At 41.9% G+C, this 21,549-nt stretch overlaps 1 protein-coding gene across 1 annotated transcript; it reads left to right on the top strand.

Moving 5' to 3' along the window:
* The first annotated feature begins 7,584 nt into the window (after window positions 1-7,584).
* sytl3 (synaptotagmin-like 3) lies at window positions 7,585-21,457 on the top strand. Its single transcript, XM_036986824.1, has 17 exons — window positions 7,585-7,780; window positions 13,396-13,926; window positions 14,401-14,616; window positions 15,182-15,249; window positions 15,611-15,662; window positions 16,236-16,302; window positions 16,833-16,911; window positions 17,534-17,594; window positions 17,637-17,655; window positions 18,032-18,154; window positions 18,472-18,644; window positions 18,839-18,941; window positions 19,147-19,317; window positions 19,471-19,579; window positions 19,806-19,911; window positions 20,633-20,835; window positions 21,349-21,457. Exons 2-17 carry the CDS (start codon window positions 13,829-13,831, stop codon window positions 21,438-21,440), a joined length of 1,740 nt encoding a protein of 579 aa, XP_036842719.1. The 5' UTR covers window positions 7,585-7,780; window positions 13,396-13,828; the 3' UTR covers window positions 21,441-21,457.
* The last annotated feature ends 92 nt before the right edge of the window (window positions 21,458-21,549 follow it).

Raw genomic sequence — 21,549 nt, 5'->3', positions numbered from 1 at the left:
AAAAACAATTGTAGAACTCAAGTCTCATCCTTGGAAGCAATTTCCAAACACCTGAAGGTACCATATTTATCTGTACAAACAATAGTACACAAGTACAAACACCATGGTACCACATAGATGTCATACCGCTCAGGAAGGAGACGCGTTCTGTCTCTTAGAGATGAATGTACTTTGTTGCGAAAAGTACAAATCAATCCCAGAACAGCAGCAAAGGACCTTATGAAGATGCTGGAGGAAACAGGTACAAAATTATCCATATCCACAGTAAAACGAGTCCTATATCGACATAACCTGAAAGGCCGCTCAGCAAGGAAGAAGCCCCTGCTCCAAAACCGACATATAAAAGCCAGACTACGGTTTGCAACTGCACATGGGGACAAAGATGGTACTTTTTGGAGAAATGTCCTCTGGTCTGATGAAACAAAACTAGAACTGTTTGGCCACAATGGCCATTGTTATGTTTGGAGGAAAAAGGGGGAGGCTTGCAAGCCAAAGAACACCATCCCAACCGTGAACCACGGAGGTGGCAGGATCATGTTGTAGGGGTTCTTTGCTGCAGGAGGGACTGGTGCACTTCCCAAAATCATTGGCATCATGAGGTAGGAAAATTATGTGGATATATTGAAGCAATGTCTCAAGTTAAAGCTTGGTTGCAAATGGGTCTTCTAAATGGACAATGACCCCAGCATACTTACAAAGTTGTGGCAAAATGGCTTAAGGACAACAAAGTCAAGGTATTGGAGTGGCCATCACAAAACCCTGACCTCAAGCCTATAGAAAATTTGTGGGCAGAACTGAAAAAGCGTGTGCGAGCAAGGAAGCCTACAAACCTGACTCAGTTACACCAGCTCTGTCAGGAGGAATGGGCCTAAATTCACCCAATTTATTGTGGGAAGCTTGTAGAAGGCTCCCTGAAACATTTGACCCAAGTTAAACAATTTAAAGGCAATGTTACCAAATACTGATTGAGTGTGTGTAGTCTTTTGACCCTGGGAATGTGATGAAAGAAATAAAAGTTGAAATCAATCACTCTACTATTATTCTGACATTCTTAAAATAAAATGGTGATCCTAACTGACCTAAGATGGAATTTTTGCTCGGATTAAATGTCAAGAATTGTGAAAAACTGAGTAGTTATCTAACATTCAGAGATTCAGATTGTTTAATAGTCACATGTACAGGTTTGAAGGTGTGATTGCAGGGTACAGTGAACATCTAAGGCTTGGAGCTCCAACAAGCAGGACTAGTGAAATAAAATAATGAAAATAATCGAAATAGAACTATGTACATCATAACTGTAGCAGTGATGAATATATACATGTCCATTGGGGTGGAGGCAGAGTAAAGGCTTGAGGGTGTGGGGTGGAATGATCATAGGGCGAGCAGCAGCATGACCACTGAGTGAAATAAAAACTAAAGTAATAATATACATATTAACACCTGCCACAGGGGGTCAACACTGGCTCAGTGAAAAGCTCCCACTTTTAGTTGGTCTTCTACTGGCGTTATGTAAGTTGTCAGTCTTTCAGCAGTGTGCACCAATTTATCCACAACAAGCAACTGACAGGTCAAGAGCATGTTGACATGAGTTAAACTAAAACATTGAATACCTACATTATTTTCCCATTATGTAAAACAATTAAAAGTTAGCATTTTCCTCACACATCTGCCCATAAGTAATGACAGCTATAGCGACAGTGTACAAAAATCTCTGCAAAGGATGGGCAGGAACGACCTTGGGGACTCAAAGCCTTGTTTAACACAGCAAGACTGTAGTGGACACTAATATTTGTCATGTATGATATTATAAATACCTTCCAGGCAACCTGTAATAAGACCTAGCATTTAGCCTATTAAAATGGTTCTCTGACTCCATAAAGATACATTAGGCAAGGAGTTGACGTTGACTAACAAGAATTGGTCTGAGAATGAAACATCTTCCTTTGATATAGACAATTAACATTGTACAATGAATGGATTCACATAAAAGGCATTAAGCTTAAGTTACAAAGCAATAACAAGCATTACAAGGCATTATTCCAAGCATATAGATCCTAAGGTTAACTCATAGGACAAAGCATGAACAAAGAGATGTTTACTAGGGCAGAGGCCTAGAAGTCTAGGAAATGAGAACTGATCAAACAACCTTCCTCTGTGGACTGAATGCACGATTAGAGAGAAAACAAAAGCATTTAATTCCATTTATAACATCTGAAGGTGTAACCTTTCAACACAAAACCAACCACCATTGACCAATCAAACAATACCAAATTTACAGTAACCAAAACACTCCCAGATCCAATCTCCACAGGGTGTCACGGCATTTAAAGGCTTGTGTGGGTGAGCAAACCAAAGTAAATAAGACTGAATTCCTGGGAAACATTGGCCACCTGTTTTATGTGTTATTTTGGCATTAATACGTGTCACATACCAGTTTGCTAACAATGTAAAAAAATATATACAGTGCCTTGCGAAAGTATTCGGCCCCCTTGAAATTTGCGACCTTTTGCCACATTTCAGGCTTCAAACAAAAATATAAAACTGTATTTTTTTGTGAAGAATCAACAACAAGTGGGACACAATCATGAAGTGGAACGACATTTATTGGATATTTCAAACTTTTTTAACAAATCAAAAACTGAAAAATTGGGCGTGCAAAATTATTCAGCCCCTTTACTTTCAGGGCAGCAAACTCTCTCCAGAAGTTCAGTGAGGATCTCTGAATGATCCAATGTTGACCTAAATGACTAATGATGATAAATACAATCCACCTGTGTGTAATCAAGTCTCCGTATAAATGCACCTGCACTGTGATAGTCTCAGAGGTCCGTTAAAAGCGCAGAGAGCATCATGAAGAACAAGGAACACACCAGGCAGGTCCGAGATACTGTTGTGAAGAAGTTTAAAACCGGATTTGGATACAAAAAGATTTCCCAAGCTTTAAACATCCCAAGGAGCACTGTGCAAGCGATAATATTGAAATGGAAGGAGTATCAGACCACTGCAAATCTACCAAGACCTGGCCGTCCCTCAACTTTCAGCTCATACAAGGAGAAGACTGATCAGAGATGCAGCCAAGAGGCCCATGATCACTCTGGATGAACTGCAGAGATCTACAGCTGAGGTGGGAGACTCTGTCCATAGGACAACAATCAGTCGTATATTGCACAAATCTGGCCTTTATGGAAGAGTGGCAAGAAGAAAGCCATCCATAAAAAGTGTTGTTTAAAGTTTGCCACAAGCCACCTGGGAGACACACCAAACATGTGGAAGAAGGTGCTCTGGTCAGATGAAACGAAAATTGAACTTTTTGGCAACAATGCAAAACGTTATGTTTGGCGTAAAAGCAACACAGCTGAACACACCCTCCCCACTGTCAAACATGGTGGTGGCAGCATCATGGTTTGGGCCTGCTTTTCTTCAGCAGGGACAGAGAAGATGGTTAAAATTGATGGGAAGATGGAGTCAAATACAGGACCATTCTGGAAGAAAACCTGATGGAGTCTGCAAAAGACCTGAGACTGGGACAGAGATTTGTCTTCCAACAAGACAATGATCCAAAACATAAAGCAAAATCTACAATGGAATGGTTCAAAAATAAACATATCCAGGTGTTAGAATGGCCAAGTCAAAGTCCAGACCTGAATCCAATCGAGAATCTGTGGAATGAACTGAAAACTGCTGTTCACAAATGCTCTCCATCCAACCTCACTGAGCTCGAGCTGTTTGCAAGGAGGAATGGGAAAAAATGTCAGTCTCTCGATGTGCAAAACTGATAGAGACATACCCCAAGCGACTTACAGCTGTAATCGCAGCAAAAGGTGGCGCTACAAAGTATTAACTTAAGGGGGCTGAATAATTTTGCACGCCCAATTTTTCAGCTTTTGATTTGTTAAAAAAGTTTGAAATATCCAATAAATGTCGTTCCACTTCATGATTGTGTCCCACTTGTTGTTGATTCTTCACAAAAAAATACAGTTTTATGTCTTTATCTTTATATCTATAGTCCATAGCATCAATGCCTTCCTCTTGCAGGAACTGCTGACACACTCCAGCCACATGAGGTCTAGCATTGTCTTGCATTAGGAGGAACCCAGGGCCAACCGCACCAGCATATGGTCTCACAAGAGGTCTGAGGATCTCATCTCGGTACCTAATGGCAGTCAGGCTACCTCTGGCGAGCACATGGAGGCCTGTGCGGCCCCCCAAAGAAATGCCACCCCACACCATGACTGACCCATCGCCAAACCGGTCATGCTGGAGGATGTTGCAGGCAGCAGAACGTTCTCGACAGCGTCTCCAGACTCTGTCACATGTGCTCAGTGTGAACCTGCTTTCATCTGTGAAGAGCACAGGGCGCCAGTGGCGAATTTGCCAATCTTGGTCTTCTCTGGCAAATGCCAAACGTCCTGCACGGTGTTGGGCTGTAAGCACAACCCCCACCTGTGGACGTCGGCCCTTATACCACCCTCATGGAGTCTGTTTCTGACCGTTTGAGCAGACACATGCACATTTGTGGTCTGCTGGAGGTCATTTTGCAGGGCTCTGGCAGTGCTCCTCCTGCTCCTCCTTGCACAAAGGCAGAGGTTGCCCTCCTACGGCCTCCTCCACGTCTCCTGATGTACTGGCCTGTCTCCTGGTAGCGCCTCCATGCTCTGGACACTACGCTGACAGACACAGCAAACCTTCTTGCCACAGCTCGCATTGATGTGCCATCCTGGATGAGTTGCACTACCTGAGCCACTTGGGTGGGTTGTAGACTCCGTCTCATGCTACCACTAGAGTGAAAGCACCGCCAGCATTCAAAAGTGACCAAAACATCAGCCAGGAAGCATAGGAACTGAGAAGTGGTCTGTGGTCACCACCTGCAGAACCACTCCTTTATTGGGGGTGTCTTGCTAATTGCCTATAATTTCCACCTATTTTCTATTCCATTTGCACAACAGCATGTGAAATTTATTGTCAATCAGTGTTGCCTCCTAAGTGGAGAGTTTGATTTCACAGAAGTGTGATTGACTTGGAGTTACATTGTGTTGTTTAAGTGTTCCCTTTTTTTTGAGCTGTGTATAATCATTGAGTTAATAAAGCAGCATACAAACAGTCTATTTTTTGCTTTCTTGAGTAAGGCAGCTCCGAAATGCAGGTGTTTCAGCCTAGCTCAGTGCTTTCTGTGGTGGTGGGGCAGCCAGTGGAAAATAAGGAGCATATGGGGTTGGTAATGTTCTCTTGTTGCACTGTGATTGGCTCAGTGTTCTGTCACTCATAGGGACACTACGTCACTGCAAAATCTACAGGGAGAACTAGAAAATTCAAGCCCCTTTGGTGCTGCCATTGAGTTACATTAGAAGTGCCCATCCAAGAAGGCTCAAGGTCATTGACCACAGATAAAATGACTGATCATGCCAACATCAGACTTAAAATCTTAGCTAGCAGTCATCATCATGAATCATGTCGACAATCTACTTGTAAATCCATTTCAATCCTTGTCATATGAAGAGAAATGATGGAGAGAAATTATAGATAAAACGTATCGGTGCTCATTAGCCATTGGACATAAACATTACACAAGTTGAAAATCGCAAATTCGACAATGAGTGGTTTGGAAGGGATCCGTGGCTAACTGCAAGCTTTGCAAAGCAATCACTTGACAGCTATTCAGTGGAGCGGGTATGTGGTCCAAGTCTGGGTTTAAGGGTCTCTTTTCCAAACTTAAAATTATAAACAGTCTACATTGGACATGCTATCAATCCAGCATGACTTCTGCCGTGTTCAAAACAACTGGAAACTCGGCACTGGGAAATCTCTGACTTCAGTGAGTTCAAGACAACTGGAAACTTGCTCCGACTGGGAAAATACATTTTGAACAGGCATCTAACTCGGAATTCCAAGTCAGGAACTTGCGCCTAGACATTGTTTTTTCCAGAGTTCCCAGTTGTCTTGAAAGCACCTTAAATCTGGAGAATGCCAGATTTTGATGACAAAGTTTGATGTCAAGATTTGCCCACTAAGGACCACCGTGCCACCTTCCTGTTCAAGTGAGCACAGCACAACAATGTGAATTTATGCTGCTGCATAAATTATATAATATGCCTGGGAGATATGTATACTGTAGCTAAGAAAGTAATGCTAAGTGTATGTTGTTTAGTAATCTGTTAATAGCCCATGTGCCTGACCCTAATAAGTAGGTCCCTTTCCCCCTCATAACTTAGCCTACTGTTCTGACTTGGTGGTGTACATGTAGTCTATAGCCTGTTTTAGAGAAATGTCACCATCAAATATTGTAAGAGCTTTCATTGTCTGCTTATATGCCCCCTTTATTTATCCTACAGTTCTGACTTGGTGTACAGGGAGAATACTGTAAGCCAATGTTCTGAATTCTGTCGCTGTACAGTTCAAAAGTGCTGAACACATAGTTATATTCACTACATCCATCCTAACTCGCTCAATGTCTTAGTCGAAATTACGGATTGCCTCTTATCTGCTCGTCGTCCCCTTATGCCATAGTTTGTACATCTCAATTGTCAATAGAAACCACATTTGCTTCAGCAAGTCAGCCATATCATCTGTTTTTTTAAAGGCAGTAAATTAGGCTGAATTAACTGTTTTGCTGCCAGACAAGGCTCTGCTGATAGCCAGATGTAGCAATGATAAGGATTCACTCCATGGTGCTGAAAAGAAATCTCTGCTGTTGAGACAGCTTTATGTAGGTACTAACAATTTGTGGGCACCATTTGTCAGCTTCATAGTGCAATTAATGCATTGCTTAGTGTTGTGTTGTGGCTTAGAGTTTTCCACACCAAGATTGACATGCTTAAATCGCCACTGCCTGAGAGGACCATAAAAAGTTTTTGCATATAGTAATTCAGAGTTCACCCTGACCACTGAGATCATACATCCATATAGATAGCATCCGAGTTATCCTCAGTAAACAAGTTTCAGTGTCACGACTTCCGACGAAGTTGGTTTGTTCGGGCGGCGGTCGACGTCACCGACCTTCTAGCTATCGCCAATCCACTTTTCATTTTCCATTAGTTTTGTCTTGTCTTCCATCACACCTGGTTCCAATTCCATCAATTACATGTTGAGTATTTAACCCTCTGTTCCCCCCCCCCCCCCATGTCCGTAATTGTTTGTTGTTGTGCTTGTGCACGGTATGCTGTTAGTTACAGGGTTTTGTTTGACCCATTTATTGAATTATTCTGTTGACGGTGGTTTCTGGTTATTAACCACAACCGTTGTAAATCAGTTTCTGCTCTCCTGCGCCTGACTTCTCTGCCGCTTCGCATCGCATTACATTCAGACAGAAACCAGACATGGATCCTATAGTAGTATTCTACCACATTCAGTGCTCTGGATACTGTACCAAAGAGATAAAGGGCTGACTAGTCCTTAAATAAACAATTGTTCCTTGACCGTTTTCCTTGCAACTCCAGGTGTCAGACAGCACAAATTAAGGCAGAGCCTACAATACAACAACAAAACCTCTCACAATGGGGTTCCATTAACAATGGCTAATTTTACAAAAATACTTCCTCCCCTGCCACACACACCCTAAACCGGGCCCTCAACAAAGAAAACCAAAGGAAGAAGAAATTGCACCCGGGGCCACTTCAACCAACCTCATTCACCTCAGCTCTGTCAAGCAGCAGTTGTGTGACAGCAGGAAGGAAGGAAACAGAAAGTGAAGTGTTTTCCTTGTTACCTTGGCTGCACATAAGAATCTGCCTCTCTCAGGGTGACCACGAGTCATACAAACAGCACTGAGGCCTCAGCTCAAGAGGTAAGATCCTGTCTTCATCTGACTGTTTTACTTTTTTTGGTGGGGGGCTTTGAGAAGAAACGGCTCATGCAGCTGATACAGTAGCTGTTCTTCAGTAAGTGCCACAATTGTTTTTTCTTTGTTTGATTGGTTTGCACATGAGGCAATTTTAAGGATAATATAAGAAACTAGGTATTCCATGAGGTCAATGCCTCAAGGCCTTGTCAGCTTGGTGGCCTCTACCTAACCCTGGCATTGCTGGATGATTCTTAGGATTTAGTCCTTCCAGTTGCCATCCACAGTATAGGACTATTGCATATTCCGTTACTGCAATGCTCAGCAGTATACTAAGGAGGTAAATTACTTTTAAAGTGATCTACAGCCTCTACAGAGCATTTAGGATTTGTCTTTATGACTGTGAGTGGTACTGTAGGTGTTTGAAATTGCTCTCATTCTGAATCTGCTGCAAAGCAATGCATAGGTTTCTATTCTGTGGTTGTTTCATCTGTGCTCTCTTTTAGTTGTCTGCATAGCCATGGCTCGGCAGCCGGTGGGCGCTTAGATCTCTTCTGTGAGAAACACTGTTGTAGTCACCACATGTCAATTCCATTTCAATTCAGTCAATTCAGGGAGTTAACTTAGCAATTCATGGAGAAACCCATTGCTTATCCTTGCCTAGATTGACTGAATTTAAATTGATCTCAACCCTGGTGAGAAATGCAACCTATTTCAGAGGAGCTTTATTTGGTATCTGTGTTGAACTGTGAGGATACAGAACTGCAATGGTGGAAAAAGACTCCAACACTCAGACATCATTTACAAACTAAACACATGTTTAGTGAGTCCGCCAGATCAGAGTTATTAGGGATGACCAGGAATGTTCTCTTGAGAAGTGTGTGAATTAGCCCATTTCTTGTCCTGCTAGGATTCAAAATGTAAATAGTAATTTGTTGGGGTGTCGGGAAAATGTATGGAGTAAAAATAGTAATTTTTATTAGGAATGTAGTGAAGTAAAAGTAAAAGTAGTAAAAAATATAGTAAAGTAAAATAAAGATACCCTAAAAAACTACTAAAGTAGTACTTTCAAGTATTTTTACTTCATTACTTTACACCACTGAAGAAATGGTGGTGTCTCCTGTTGCTATGTACATCTCTTCGGACGAGTTGAGTAAGGTAAGTAATTATTGGTTAGCAGCGAGGTAACTTCTTCCAGGAAACGTGTATATGCTTGGGTAACGTGTCTGTGGGCCACATGAGTTCTCACAGCAGACAGACACGTATGTGGTCCCACACACATACACCGGGCCGGCTCCAGGCATAAACGACATAAGCGGTCACACTTAGGACCCCCGGCTGCTGTGAGAACGCACTATACTCTCATGGTGCCCACTTTTTTTTTAATTAACTCAGTCGGGGTCTCAATTTACTATTGAGAGTAAGAATAGTAAAATTCAATTTCATTCAATCTCAAAACTTGGTTGTGCATCAGCAGTTTCTCTCTTATTATGTCAGTCACTCAATTAGCTGACAATTGGTCAGCTATCTAAACTTGTGTTAATCATGGCCGAATACCAACCAGGCACACAGCGCACATGACTAGGGGGCCTGACCACCATGTGGCCACATTGATCTTGTTAGTCATTCTCACTCATATCATATTAACATGGCATAAGTCATGACAAATTGTGTAGAATTGTAGGAATTTTGCTTTCTGTCCTATTGCGGAAATTCTCATTTATGTTTCACCTCTGAAGAATGACACAGGCTTAGCTACAGCAATGTCAAATCAGCCCGTGCCAGTCTTGGGGAAGCTACACTGAAAATATAGTTTACTTAGCTACCAATTACTTCACACTGGAACTTCAGTTACATTAAAGCTAAAGTTGGAAAAAGTAGTTCACTACATCTAAACTACTAGATAATTATCGTATCTAAATCTGAAATGTCATAGACCATAAATTGAAAAAACAGATCAATGTCAACAGAATGTCCATAGTCCAATGTCAACAGAATGTGTAATTTAGCCTAAACACAAAAATAATTAGGCACACAAAAAGTGTTTCAAGCTAAACAAGTCTGTAAATTCTTGCCAACTTCACCCATATTTGGTTTTCATTTAGCAAAAAAAGGATTGTGTAGTTCCAGTAGTTAGCTATACCACATGTCAAAAAGTAATGAACAACTGAAAACACTACCAAGATTTGAATTTAGTTAGGCTACCACCAAGCTACTGTAAAATGTAATTAAACTAGAAATGTAATTACATATAGTTCACTACACTGGCCCGTGCACATGACATGGTTCTCACAACTAGGGGGAAGTCAAATTATACAAAGTACAATGACTTTGATCATGATGCACGCCGCAAATTATACTGTTATGTATCAACAACCTGAACGCATCTGACACGAAACAACAATAGAAATGTAACAGCACAAAATAGATACATCCGCTAAAAATAAATGTGCGGATGCCTTTTCATTATCGGATAGACACTTGTGATTTCTAGATGCACTAATCAAAGCAGTAGCCTCGTACGAACCATCCTGATCTCGCGAGCTCACATTCTGTTTCTCTACACGAAACACAATCTGCATTAAACACTTAAAATACACACCCTCTAATTAAGTGGACACTATTTTTTTTATTAACAACAAATCAATACAGAAAGTACATGTATATAGATTAGTAGCACAATTTCTAACTTATTCAAATTCGTTTTTACTTACATTTGTATGTTGACTCCATATTGACGATGAGGTTCCATGCTTTGGCGGACTTTTCTTAGCGGATGTACAATCATTGCGAATTTAATTATTGGGCGTTTCAGGCTTCGAAGTGAACATCATTGTACACTCGCAAACTCAATTAACTTCCTTTGCTTGGCTAATTATTTGGACTGACGACAAATATAACCGATGGAATTCCCCAAAGGGCTGAGGGTTTAGGGCCGTCTACTTTGAGCTTGAAACGGGGCCAGAATGTGAGCTGGCGAGATCAGGATGGTTGGTATAAGGCTATCAAAGCATGGGAGCATGGTCAAACCATTAATCTCGGAGCGACGGGGGAAGCGGGATTCCAAAGTGCAATCAATTTCACCATTTACAAAATACAGACTGGCTCAAAAATAAGTGAAACTTGACAAATTATCTAATGGATTATGATAATTTGCTGGTTAAGAAAAGTGGAGGTGCAAAACAATACATTTGCTCCATAGCTCAGGCGAAAAGCTGTTTGGCTCAGCTAAAGATCATCGATTATATTGCTCAGCTCACTCGCGACTCGCAAAGAGGAATAACTTTGCAAGTGTTTCTGATTAATAAATGCCATGCTGGTTGGTGGTAACATTCAAATAAAACCCAGCCCTGAAAAGATACGTAGACTGAAAAGTATTAGCTTGTCATAACACACGGCCTGTAGCATACCACCCTGCATCTGACTGCTGGCTTGCCTCTGAAGCTAAGCAGGTTTGGTCCGGGATGGGAGACCAAGGTGCTGCTAGAAGTGGTGTTTTGGTGGGCCAGTAGGAGGAACTCTCTCCTCTGGTCTAAAAAAAAATATCCCAATTCTCCAGGGCAGTGATTGGGGTCATTTCCCTGTGTAGGGTGCTGTCTTTCAGATGGGATGTTAAACAGGTGTCCTGACTCTCTGTGGTTGCCTAAGATCCCATGGCACTTATTGTAAGAGTAGGGGTGTTAACCCTGGTGTCCTGGCCCAAATACCATGCTGGCTACCTAATCATCCCCAGCTTCCAATTGGCTCATTCCCTCCTCTCCCCAGTAACTATTCCCCAGGTTGTCTCAGTCAATTTACTGGTAAAAAAAAATAAAAAAATAGGGCAAACGCACTGAAAATATCTGAAGTTACCACATTGGATTTCCACATCAACCTGAAATATATAATACAATGATTTATTGACTTAAATTGTTGTGTAAATTATGGACATTGTCTTTCAGCCAAAAAGTAATAATTTTGGATGTTTAAAATGTCAAAATGTTCTCTCCGCCCCATGGTAAAATTACAAGAAATAAACTTTCAAACTTACATTTTCTCTCTGCCGTCAAGAGGAGGGCCACTAAAATGTTATGCCATCCATGAGGAGGTGGTGGGGGGGGGGGGGGGCAACCAAATCTCGCTTAGGACCCCCAGAAGGCCCTAAGCGAGTGTGTGTGTGCGCACGTGCACACACACACACACACACACAGTGAGGTGTCCTACTGTCATTACTGTGGTGGATTGAATCAGGTCACCGTCACGTCTGGGAATTCATCATTCTCATTAACCAAGCATAGCCCTCATCCCCATTATCTACACTTAAGCTGTCATGGTGGTCTGCTAGCGCCGGTAATCATTAAATTAGTGCATTTCACCATGACAGTTTAACGGTTTAATATGACGGTCAGAAACGGACTGACATTTGCCATTCAAATTTAGTGCTGTAAATGGTATTGAAGTTAGGCTAAAGTCTGATGCTGCATTTGAAAAACAGCTCCTGAAAATACCTCATATTTTTTATAGGCATAATTTCAACCCCTGCACACAGTTGAGAAACAAGTGGAAGAGCTACTTTTAGTTATACATGGAATATTAATATATTATAATATTGTATTGTATAACTACAGTATATTATCAAAAGATAGCAGTTAATTTAATAGGAGAAAACTTGTTACACTTGTTGCACTCTTTCTGCTCAGTGTCTCCTGTCCACTCTCTTTATCAGAAATGCAGAAAATGCATCCCAAATGACACCCTATTCCCTATCTAGTGCACTACTTTTGACCAGTACCCATAGGGCTGTAGGGAATAGGGTGTCATTTGGGGCAGAACCATAAAGATGCTGCTGCTTCGCCATGGGGGATTGATCACATTAATTGTGACACTGATTGTTTACAGTGGCCCTCTGCTGTCATGGAGAAAGGCAGAGACAACACATGATGGCATCCAGTCACTAATGAGGCTCTATCCCCCTTTCTCACCAAGCTTCAGATTACATCTCCTCTCCCAAACCAAAATACACTCTGATGACGCTCTTTCTCACCATACTTCACATCCCACCTCCCAAACTAAAAAAAGAAAAACAGAGACATTAATAATGCAGCGGTTGGCATTTGGATAACGTGTGTGTGTGTGATGCCTTCACTGGAGCATCACTACATTACCGTGGCAGAGTAGTCAGCTTGCTGTGAGAGGATCGGTGCATGTGGGAGCTGTGGCAGGACCAAATGGGATTTACTATTCTGAGCAAAGCACTGTGACATTAAGGGCAAGTGTACAATACAGGAGTCGGGAGGAAGGGCGAGATACGTTCAATGGGTTATCAGATGGCTCTGATACTGTAGCATTATACACAGCACCAGTGGAGGCTGCTGAGGAGAGGACAGCACATAATAATGGCTGCAATTGAGTTAATGCAATGGCATCAAACACATGGAAACCATATATTTGATATCATTCTACCTATTCCGCTCCAGCCATTACCACGAGCCCGTCCTCCCCAATTAAGGGGCCACCAACCTCCTGTGCACAGCATGCGGCATTGTCATTCTGTTGGTCTTTCCCTGTTCTGCCTTAGTGAGTGGGACGTTACTGTGAGGGCTACAATGACTAAATGACTGGTTGCTCTTTTCTTGTCCTAGTGAACAAAGTGAACATCAGTCATCGGACTTTGTGAAGAGGATCCCTGTGACTGTAGGTCAGAGTTTGCTTCTTGGATGCAGCACTATGAATGGGTTAGAGAGCAGAGCGTAAGAGGTAGTGCTGGTCACCAGGGCAGAAACACATCAAGGTCTGTGATGCGAAGCGGAGAGAGCTTCTGTGAATATCGTGACGGGGACATGGGATGTCTCTGACTGTGCAGCGAAATCAACATGACTTTCATTCTGCCCTCAGTCTGGTAACAAGTGAAGACGTCGTCCAGCTTGAAGCAACATCCGGCACCCAATAAAAAGAGAAAGAGGGTGGAACAAAGGGAGGAGACAGAAGAAGAATAAGCGAGAGAGAGAGAGAGAAAAGGAGAGACTAGAGAGGTAAAGTGGGGACGAGAGAAGAAAGAAACTCACATTTTTACAGATGGATCTGGGCGTGCTCAAGGCTCTGGAGAGAGAGAAGGTTCTGGAGGTTCTTCAGAGAGACAAACTTTTGCGCAGCACGGATGACGACAGGATAAGGTAGACAACATAATTTACTTCAGCCAAGCTTTTCACATTTACTGCATGGACACACTGTATAACAACAACACTCAGAGGGTACTTCAGGAATTGTGGAGACAATGACAACGCTTAACTGATGCTCCTCAAAATAGTATTCACAATCGTTGGTGTAAAATGTATCATTAATACTATAATGCATTTCATTAGAATGAATTGCCAGTGGCTGACTGACAGGAAAAGTGGATGCGAAGAGATGATCAGTACAGTTAAACCACTGCCATCGTTACTGTACCTCAGGCTGCTGAGGGGAGGACGGCTCATAATAATGGCCAGAACGAAGCAAATGGAATGGCATCAGACACATAGAAACCATGTGTTTAATACCATTCCACTAATTCCACTCCAGCCATTACCACGAGCTTGTCCTCCCCAATTAAGTTGCCACCAACCTCCTGTGCTGTATCCCCCACCTGCGACCATCTACTGTTACAGGAGGCTGAAGACGGAGCTACAGGAGATCCGAAGGAAAGGTGCCAAGAGTTTTGCCCGGCAGTACAGCGAAAGGACTTGCGCCCGCTGTCAGAGGCCGTTGGGAATGTTCTGGAACTCGGGCGCCGTGTGCCGAGGCTGCAGCCACCGCGTCTGCAACAAGTGTCGTGTGGGCGTGTCCGCCCTGGACTGGAAGTGTACCGTCTGCCACGCCTACAGGTAGGAGGCATGTCAGTGCTGTAACATAGACTTAGATGTCAGAACCGTAACATAGAAAGTTATGTCAATACCAAAACTGTAACATAGACTCACATGTCAGCACTGTAACATAGAATGTTATGTAATTGTTATAACATATACTTTTATGTTAGTGCAATAACATACTGTCATCTCAGTGCCGTAACATAGAATGTATGCTCTAACCTCTAACCTCTAACCTCTAACTGTATGCTCTAACCTCTTTATTATTGGTATCCTCTATCCTTTATTCAATATTTTAAGGCGTGTTAACATGTTGAGAGAATGAACTGACAAAATGTACAGTATTTCCTTTGTAATCTAAACCAGGGCTGTTCAATATCGGTCCTGGAGGGCTAAAACACTTCTGGGTTTCATCCTGTCCTTCTTATAAGGGACTAATTCCAACCTGGGACAACAGGTGAGTGTAATTTACTAGCAAGTAGAAACAAAAACCAGAAGTGTTTCGGCCTTCCAGGACCAGAATTTAACAGCCCTGGTAAACAAAGGATAATTTATCTCAAATGCATTTCTTCACACTTCTTAGGAAGGTTAAGATCAGGTCCGGGGAGTGGTTTTTGGAAGAAAGGGCCAAGAAATTTCCACCTGACTCGGGTTTGTTTCCTTTACCCCTCACATGCCTAATTCTCTCAGAAGTAAAATGGCAGTATGAAAAAGTATGAAGCCATATGCACTCAAAGTATGTCTAAAAACACAGCTATACAGTACAGGACTAGTCAAGTAATACATCATACAGCTAGATGTGTTTCAGTTGTTTTGCATGGTATTGAAAAGTGGTCTTCTACATAATCTTCTAATGTGTGTATGGTTTAGAGAACTGCTTTGACTGAATAATGCATTGTTTCTGTCTGCTAGGACATTGCCCGGGAGAGTGGGATAGAGTCCATAACAGTAATATTTAATAGTGTATGTGTACTGGTGTTGGCAGCTATAGCAATACTCTTTTAATTTACAGAAAGGCATGAGACTGTTGGGGAGAAGCTACTAAAGTCTTACCAGAGGTTGAGGTGAGTCAATGGGCAGTCATAATTTATAAATGTATTGTATACTACTGTATTATGTGACCATAGTGTCTGATAGAGATATTAGACACAGATGGATGCAGGTATGTACTTTATCAATATTTAAAAACATCAGAAATTGGTGTGCAAAACACTGTTCAGTGAAAATATCACTTTTAAAAGCTCATTCTGTTAAGTCATGCCCAAATAATGGTTGACTTATCCTATACTTGTGTGGCCAAAGCATACATTTGTGAGAGGAAAAAAAACACTTAAAAAAACCCACTTCAAACTATCTGACTGTTTCAAAAATGTTTGGCATTTCCTCATATAACGTGATGTCACGTTTTTGGCCGAGACGTCTCATTGGCTGGCCTGGCCAATCAGCTGTTTACTTGTTATTACTGTTTTTAGCAACCAGTATACACCCACACCGTTCAAACGTAGAAAAACTGCTTATTTAACTACTACATTTTGGGGGGGAAGAAAAACTATTTAACTTATATTGTGATGAATTATAGGTCATGTTTAATAGAAATATGGAAATAGCATTCTCTGTGTGTGTGTTTCACTTTCCAGTCATATAACAGTCGTTCCTCCAACCGCTCCACCCTATTACGATGGTCCATCCTTCAGCAGATCAGGGGTAAGGTCAAATAAAGATATCCAAATGATCTACCACTTAAAAGGCTTTAAAAACCATCTGAGAAGTAACATGTGCAAAAATGCTTAACTTATTGTAAAAGGTTGGTTTCCTTCCTCTGTAAGCAGTCTATGGACATGGTCTGGCAGCAATCCATGCTTTGGTTATGTTTCCCTAGCACTGTTTCCACGTGCTAACATTTTAGCGTTTGTGGCACAAATCCCACTCAAGTCATGGGCCCGATATTAGCATTTTTCGCGCATCATGTCCAAATCATCCAAAAGTATCTCAAATTGATTGAAGCTCAACAAAGTCACTTATAGATGATTTGAACATGATGTCCAAAAAATCCAAGAGGTGCAATTGACATTGCAGCTATAGAATTGCCTGGAATTATGAATTGTTAAAATGAAAGGGATTCTGCATACAACTTATTTTATTCAATAAATAGGTTGTGAAGGGCTCACTCCTTCACAGTTTCATGAACCACAATTATGACTTGGTCTGTCAGATGTATTGTCAATCATCTCTAGGGACTGAACAATTCCTTTAAAAAACCATTCACCAAGTCTATGGAGGACCTGATGGTTTCCCTCACAAGCCACATGAGAAGTAAGTGACTCTTTTGAGCCATTTTGGTATTTACGAAGAAAAAGGCTGCATTCCAAACACTTTAAAGACACACCCTGGGCCTCCCGAGTGGTGCAGTGGTCTAAGGCACTGCATCACTGTGCTAGCTGTGCCACTAGAAATACTGAGTTTGAGTCCAGGAAACTTCTGTCGCAGAGGTTTTCAGTGCAAACTTCCCTTGCTTGGCTAGTCATTTGGACCGAAGACAAATATGGCTACAGGGATTCCCCCAAGGGCATAAGGTAAGTGGACTAGGGTGTGTCTTTTATGATTTTGAAACGCAGCCAAGGTCTCTGTAAAAAAAGAAAACGGTATGATCTTTCAATATGAAGTAATTTTATGTACATCTTGGTGAGAACTAGGATCCAAGAAAGTCAAAACAGTGACACATTTCCTCTGAGCGTTATCGCAAACCTTAATGTAATTTGTCGATAAGATATCCTTGCGATCAGTTGTCGGTGTTAAGGAAACCGCACCTAGGAAATAAGATAAGATATGATACTGTATCTATATTGAAGCTTGTTCGCAAGCAGCACGTCAGAAGTGCTATGTTATGGTTGGAGACGGTCTGTGTGTGTTATCCGCCCTACCGTTCGGGTTGCAGGGTTCTCCAGGTCGCAACAGGATGTACGAGTGGAACAGGATCTTCTTACAGTGGACAACAGGCGGGGACAGAGCACTGGCTAGAAAAGCCTCTCTGACACAAACATCAACAAATACAACAATGTAAGAGAAACCAAATACATATCAACCCCTCAACTTTGTCAAAGTATCACACTATCAAGTCACAGACCACATATATTTTGTCAAACCCCTGGGGTAAAATCAAAGAGACCCCACCTACATATGACACGTATGACACTGACAACTATTTCAGACAGGAAAGAGGGAGACTTTAGAAACAGCTATTGGAACAACCTTTAATAATGATACACATTTCCATCTTGTCAAGAGGTTCAAGCCTCTCAGTGGAATGGCTAAGATGTTGGACTGACAGACGCAGGGACCCGGATTCAAGTACCAGTTGCGCTTCCCTGGAAATTCACTAGAAAATGAACAAAAGTATACCATATTTCAACAGACACAACCTCTCTCCTCACAGCTTACCAAAGGCCCCAGTCTTACCAACCTGTTCAAGAAGAGCCGGAATGATGACCAGAGCAGTTTCTCATCAGGGGCGGATGAGGACCTTTCCCTGGGTTCAGAGTACTCATGGGGAAAGAGGGTGAGTTGAGTGCCCTGATGATGAAGAAAAGAGACATAAAGAACACAGGGACTTGTGCAACAGCAGCTCGTGCCAAACTTCACAATCTATTTGACATTTTATCAGATAAGGATTGTTGTTATGTGGTTGTCGTGTCTTTTTCATGTCTCGCATAGCTGCATAGTCTTGTCGCTGGCGGAGAAGCTAGAAAGCAATGCATCCAAATCATCTGAATACATTACGGAATAGACCTGCATTATGCTGTCATAACATCCTTTTAAAGAGGCAATGTGACATGTTGATCTGTATATAAAAAATATATATAATTAATATTACAGGGCAGTAGTGCTAGTAGCACTGGTACAGACTGTGGTCTCTTGGAGATCAACAGAGTGACAGGGGAGCTAAAGCTCGCCATCGCCTTCAACCACATCACTTCCTGCCTGGAGATCACAATAAACGGCTGCAGAAACCTGGCATATGGAGATATCAAGAGGAAGAAGTGTCACCCGTAAGCATTATTACTCAATACACCAGATTATAGAAATAGGCCCTACCCATCATTGAATGCTGACTTGATTGGGGAGGCCCATTCTAGTAATTCTATGTCTTTCATAACAGATTATTACTCTCTGTTGTACTGATATATCCATTTGCAAACTAGATCTCCTCACGCTGTACTGTATGTGTCAACATCATGGGCAGGTACGTCAAAGTCTACCTACTGCCGGAGAAGTCTCAGAGCAGCAAACTGAAGACAACTATCAAGAGGAACACAACGGATCCCATTTATAATGACATTTTACAGGTAAGGAGACAAATATTATGGGTCATATTCATTTGGACACTACAAAACATAGTAAAAACTTGTTCAACTTAAAATCAAAACAAGCTTCAATTTAGTGTCTAAAGAATACCCTGAACTGGCTTAAAAGTAGTGAGTGGAATAGGCTACATGGCAATGAAATCTCCTGTTTTTCACCCACCTATGTATTGTATTCCCTGATGCACAGTGCCAGATGGAGAGCCCCTTGTTGTCCAGGAGTACTCTGCAGGTGTCTGTGTGGCACTCTGCGACCCTGAAGAACAAGGTGTTTCTGGGAGAGGTCCTCGTCCCGCTGGAGGGCTGTATATTTAAGGACAGCACCACCCAGGGCTCCAACTGGTACCCCCTGTGTCCAAAGGTAGGGTATAACTGCTGACCATGAAGAAACGTTCACACAATACCCTTTATCTTTATAAAACAATATTTTTAGGAAAAAGTTTTGCTCAACTTGCTGGTGTGTCTCCTCTGTCCTCTCTCTATCTCACTCTTATTTCTCTCTCTCGGTCAATAGCCTGAGAGTCCAGAAGGGAATGCAGTAGAGCAGGATACAGCAGGAGAACTGCTGGTCAGAATGAAGTTCACCTCCTTGTCCCAGCCGTCCTGGGTTTGCCACACAGATGGTAAGTTGACTCTCTACCGTTCACGCACCGAAACGTTTTGCTACAGAAAACAAATGTTTATATCTCAGTTAGTCCCTCCCTGTTTCATTTTGTTTTCACCTGTTTGGTGTCTAATGAATAAGACCTGATTTTGAAACAGTTTACAGTGTGTTTTTACAGTACCAGTGGTCAGAAGATCCTTATATTGGTTTGAAATGACCTTGATTTATTTTGTTCCTCCTCACAGCGGTTCATATTGGACCACATGATGTTGGTCAACTGACTGTTCTTGTTACTGGTGCCAAAAATCTGCCCACTAAAGCAAACAACAGTCAGAACACCTATGTGAAAGGGTAAATGTATGATTAGTGTGTGTGTTTGCTGGGGTGTGATATTGTGTGTCTGTTTTAGGTGTGTTATGTGTTTATGTATCTATGAGTACATGTGTTTCATGCATACATACAGTACGTGTGTGTGTGTGTGTTTTATGAACTATATGTTTATGTTAGAGGAATTTAATTATTGTGTTCATTAACCAATTCAATTAAAACACTGTCCGTTTCTAAGAATTTGTAAGATTCTTATTTGCATAAAATGGACAGAGACCAGTCTCAAAATTAATCAATGGCGTAGAGCTCTGGTCATAATACCATGTACATTGGTTTATATACCTCACGTTTTGTCATAAATGTCCCTCCTCCTCTCAGATACAATGGCAATATAGTTCACAAGCCTTCTCACATTGTCTGCCACCTGTTAAACAATCTACTACAAGCCCAAGGTCTCTCCCCTCCCTGGGTAGGGACAGAATGTCCTGTAAGGAACACAGTATTCCAGCCGGTCTGACGATAGCTCCATTCGTTTCTAACAAGGAACAGAAAATCCTTGTTCTAATTCTTGACACAAGCTACACACATCATATTCAGTATTATGGTTATAATAAGATTCATACATTCATACAGTAACAGAGTAGTATTCTGTTTAGTTATAATTCTAAGCTAAATGTATACATCATTTAGTCATTATATCATAAAAAATCCCATAACAGTTTATCTTTACATGTTTGTATTTTAGGTGCTTGACTCTTCCCGGGTCCAGAGAGCTGGTCCAGAGGACCCCTGTCCTGAAGAAGCCCAGTCCGGCGTGGTCTCACCAGCTGCTCTTCAGCAGAGTCACGCCCTATGACCTCCAGATCTGCACTCTGGAACTTGACCTCTGGGACCACGCCCCCTTTACCTTCTCAGACCGCCTCCTGGGCTGGGTCAGAATGGAAGCCGGTAATATGGCTGTCTGTCATACCTTTACAATCATACAGTAGATTTGAATCAGTTTGCATGAAAATGAAATGGCGTAAATAGAAAAGTTTGACCAGGCCCATCCAAGGGGGCTTGAGGTGAGATACATTATTTGTTTTTAAATTCTTCAACTGGGTTTACTTCATCTAATACCAACTCCAGTTGTCTAAAATCCCAGACTGAGTCAAACGTCAATGATAATTGAATTAACAAGAGCACCAATGTCCTATTTCACACTAATGGAATTTAGAGGGCCATCAGGTGAAACCTGTTTCCTCAATTTCACCTTACAGGGTATTGAGGACTCTCTCTCCTTAGCATATAATTTCTCTCTTTTCATTCTCTCGTGCTCTCTCTCTCTCTGTGTGATGGACTCAGCTTAGTGCCGTCTCTGGTTTCACAGAACTATAAAACATTGAACAAATTTGAGAGGAAGCAAGGAAGGACTGATGATGTCACTGACCTGGCACTCTCTGTTAACCACGTGTTTCTTAGGGTCATCATGGCAACTGGTGCTGCAGACACCCAACATGTGGCATGACTTCAGTTTACCCATGCAAGCCAACATCAACAGCAGGAGAACATGATGTCAGAGTCAACAGGGGGAAAAAAGCACCTGGACTGGACACGGTCTCTCCACAAGAAAAACCGTGGCACTTTAAGGGCTCTATTCAATCCGTATCGCAGAAATTCAGC

This window comes from Oncorhynchus mykiss, chromosome 8 (assembly GCF_013265735.2).
Source record: "Oncorhynchus mykiss isolate Arlee chromosome 8, USDA_OmykA_1.1, whole genome shotgun sequence".
In the NCBI taxonomy this organism is placed as follows: Eukaryota; Metazoa; Chordata; class Actinopteri; order Salmoniformes; family Salmonidae; genus Oncorhynchus; species Oncorhynchus mykiss.
Note: the sequence above shows the minus strand (reverse complement) of the source record. Positions and strands in the feature narration are given on the sequence as shown.

Excerpts from the sequence above, each read along its gene's own strand:
- sytl3 (XM_036986824.1), top strand. The coding sequence starts at position 13,829 with ATGGATCTGGGCGTGCTCAAGGCTCTGGAGAGAGAGAAGGTTCTGGAG. Across the intron at positions 18,155-18,471 it reads AGTACTCATGGGGAAAGAGG|GGCAGTAGTGCTAGTAGCAC; the intron begins GTGAGTTGAGTG and ends TTAATATTACAG. Across the intron at positions 19,318-19,470 it reads GGTACCCCCTGTGTCCAAAG|CCTGAGAGTCCAGAAGGGAA; the intron begins GTAGGGTATAAC and ends CTCGGTCAATAG.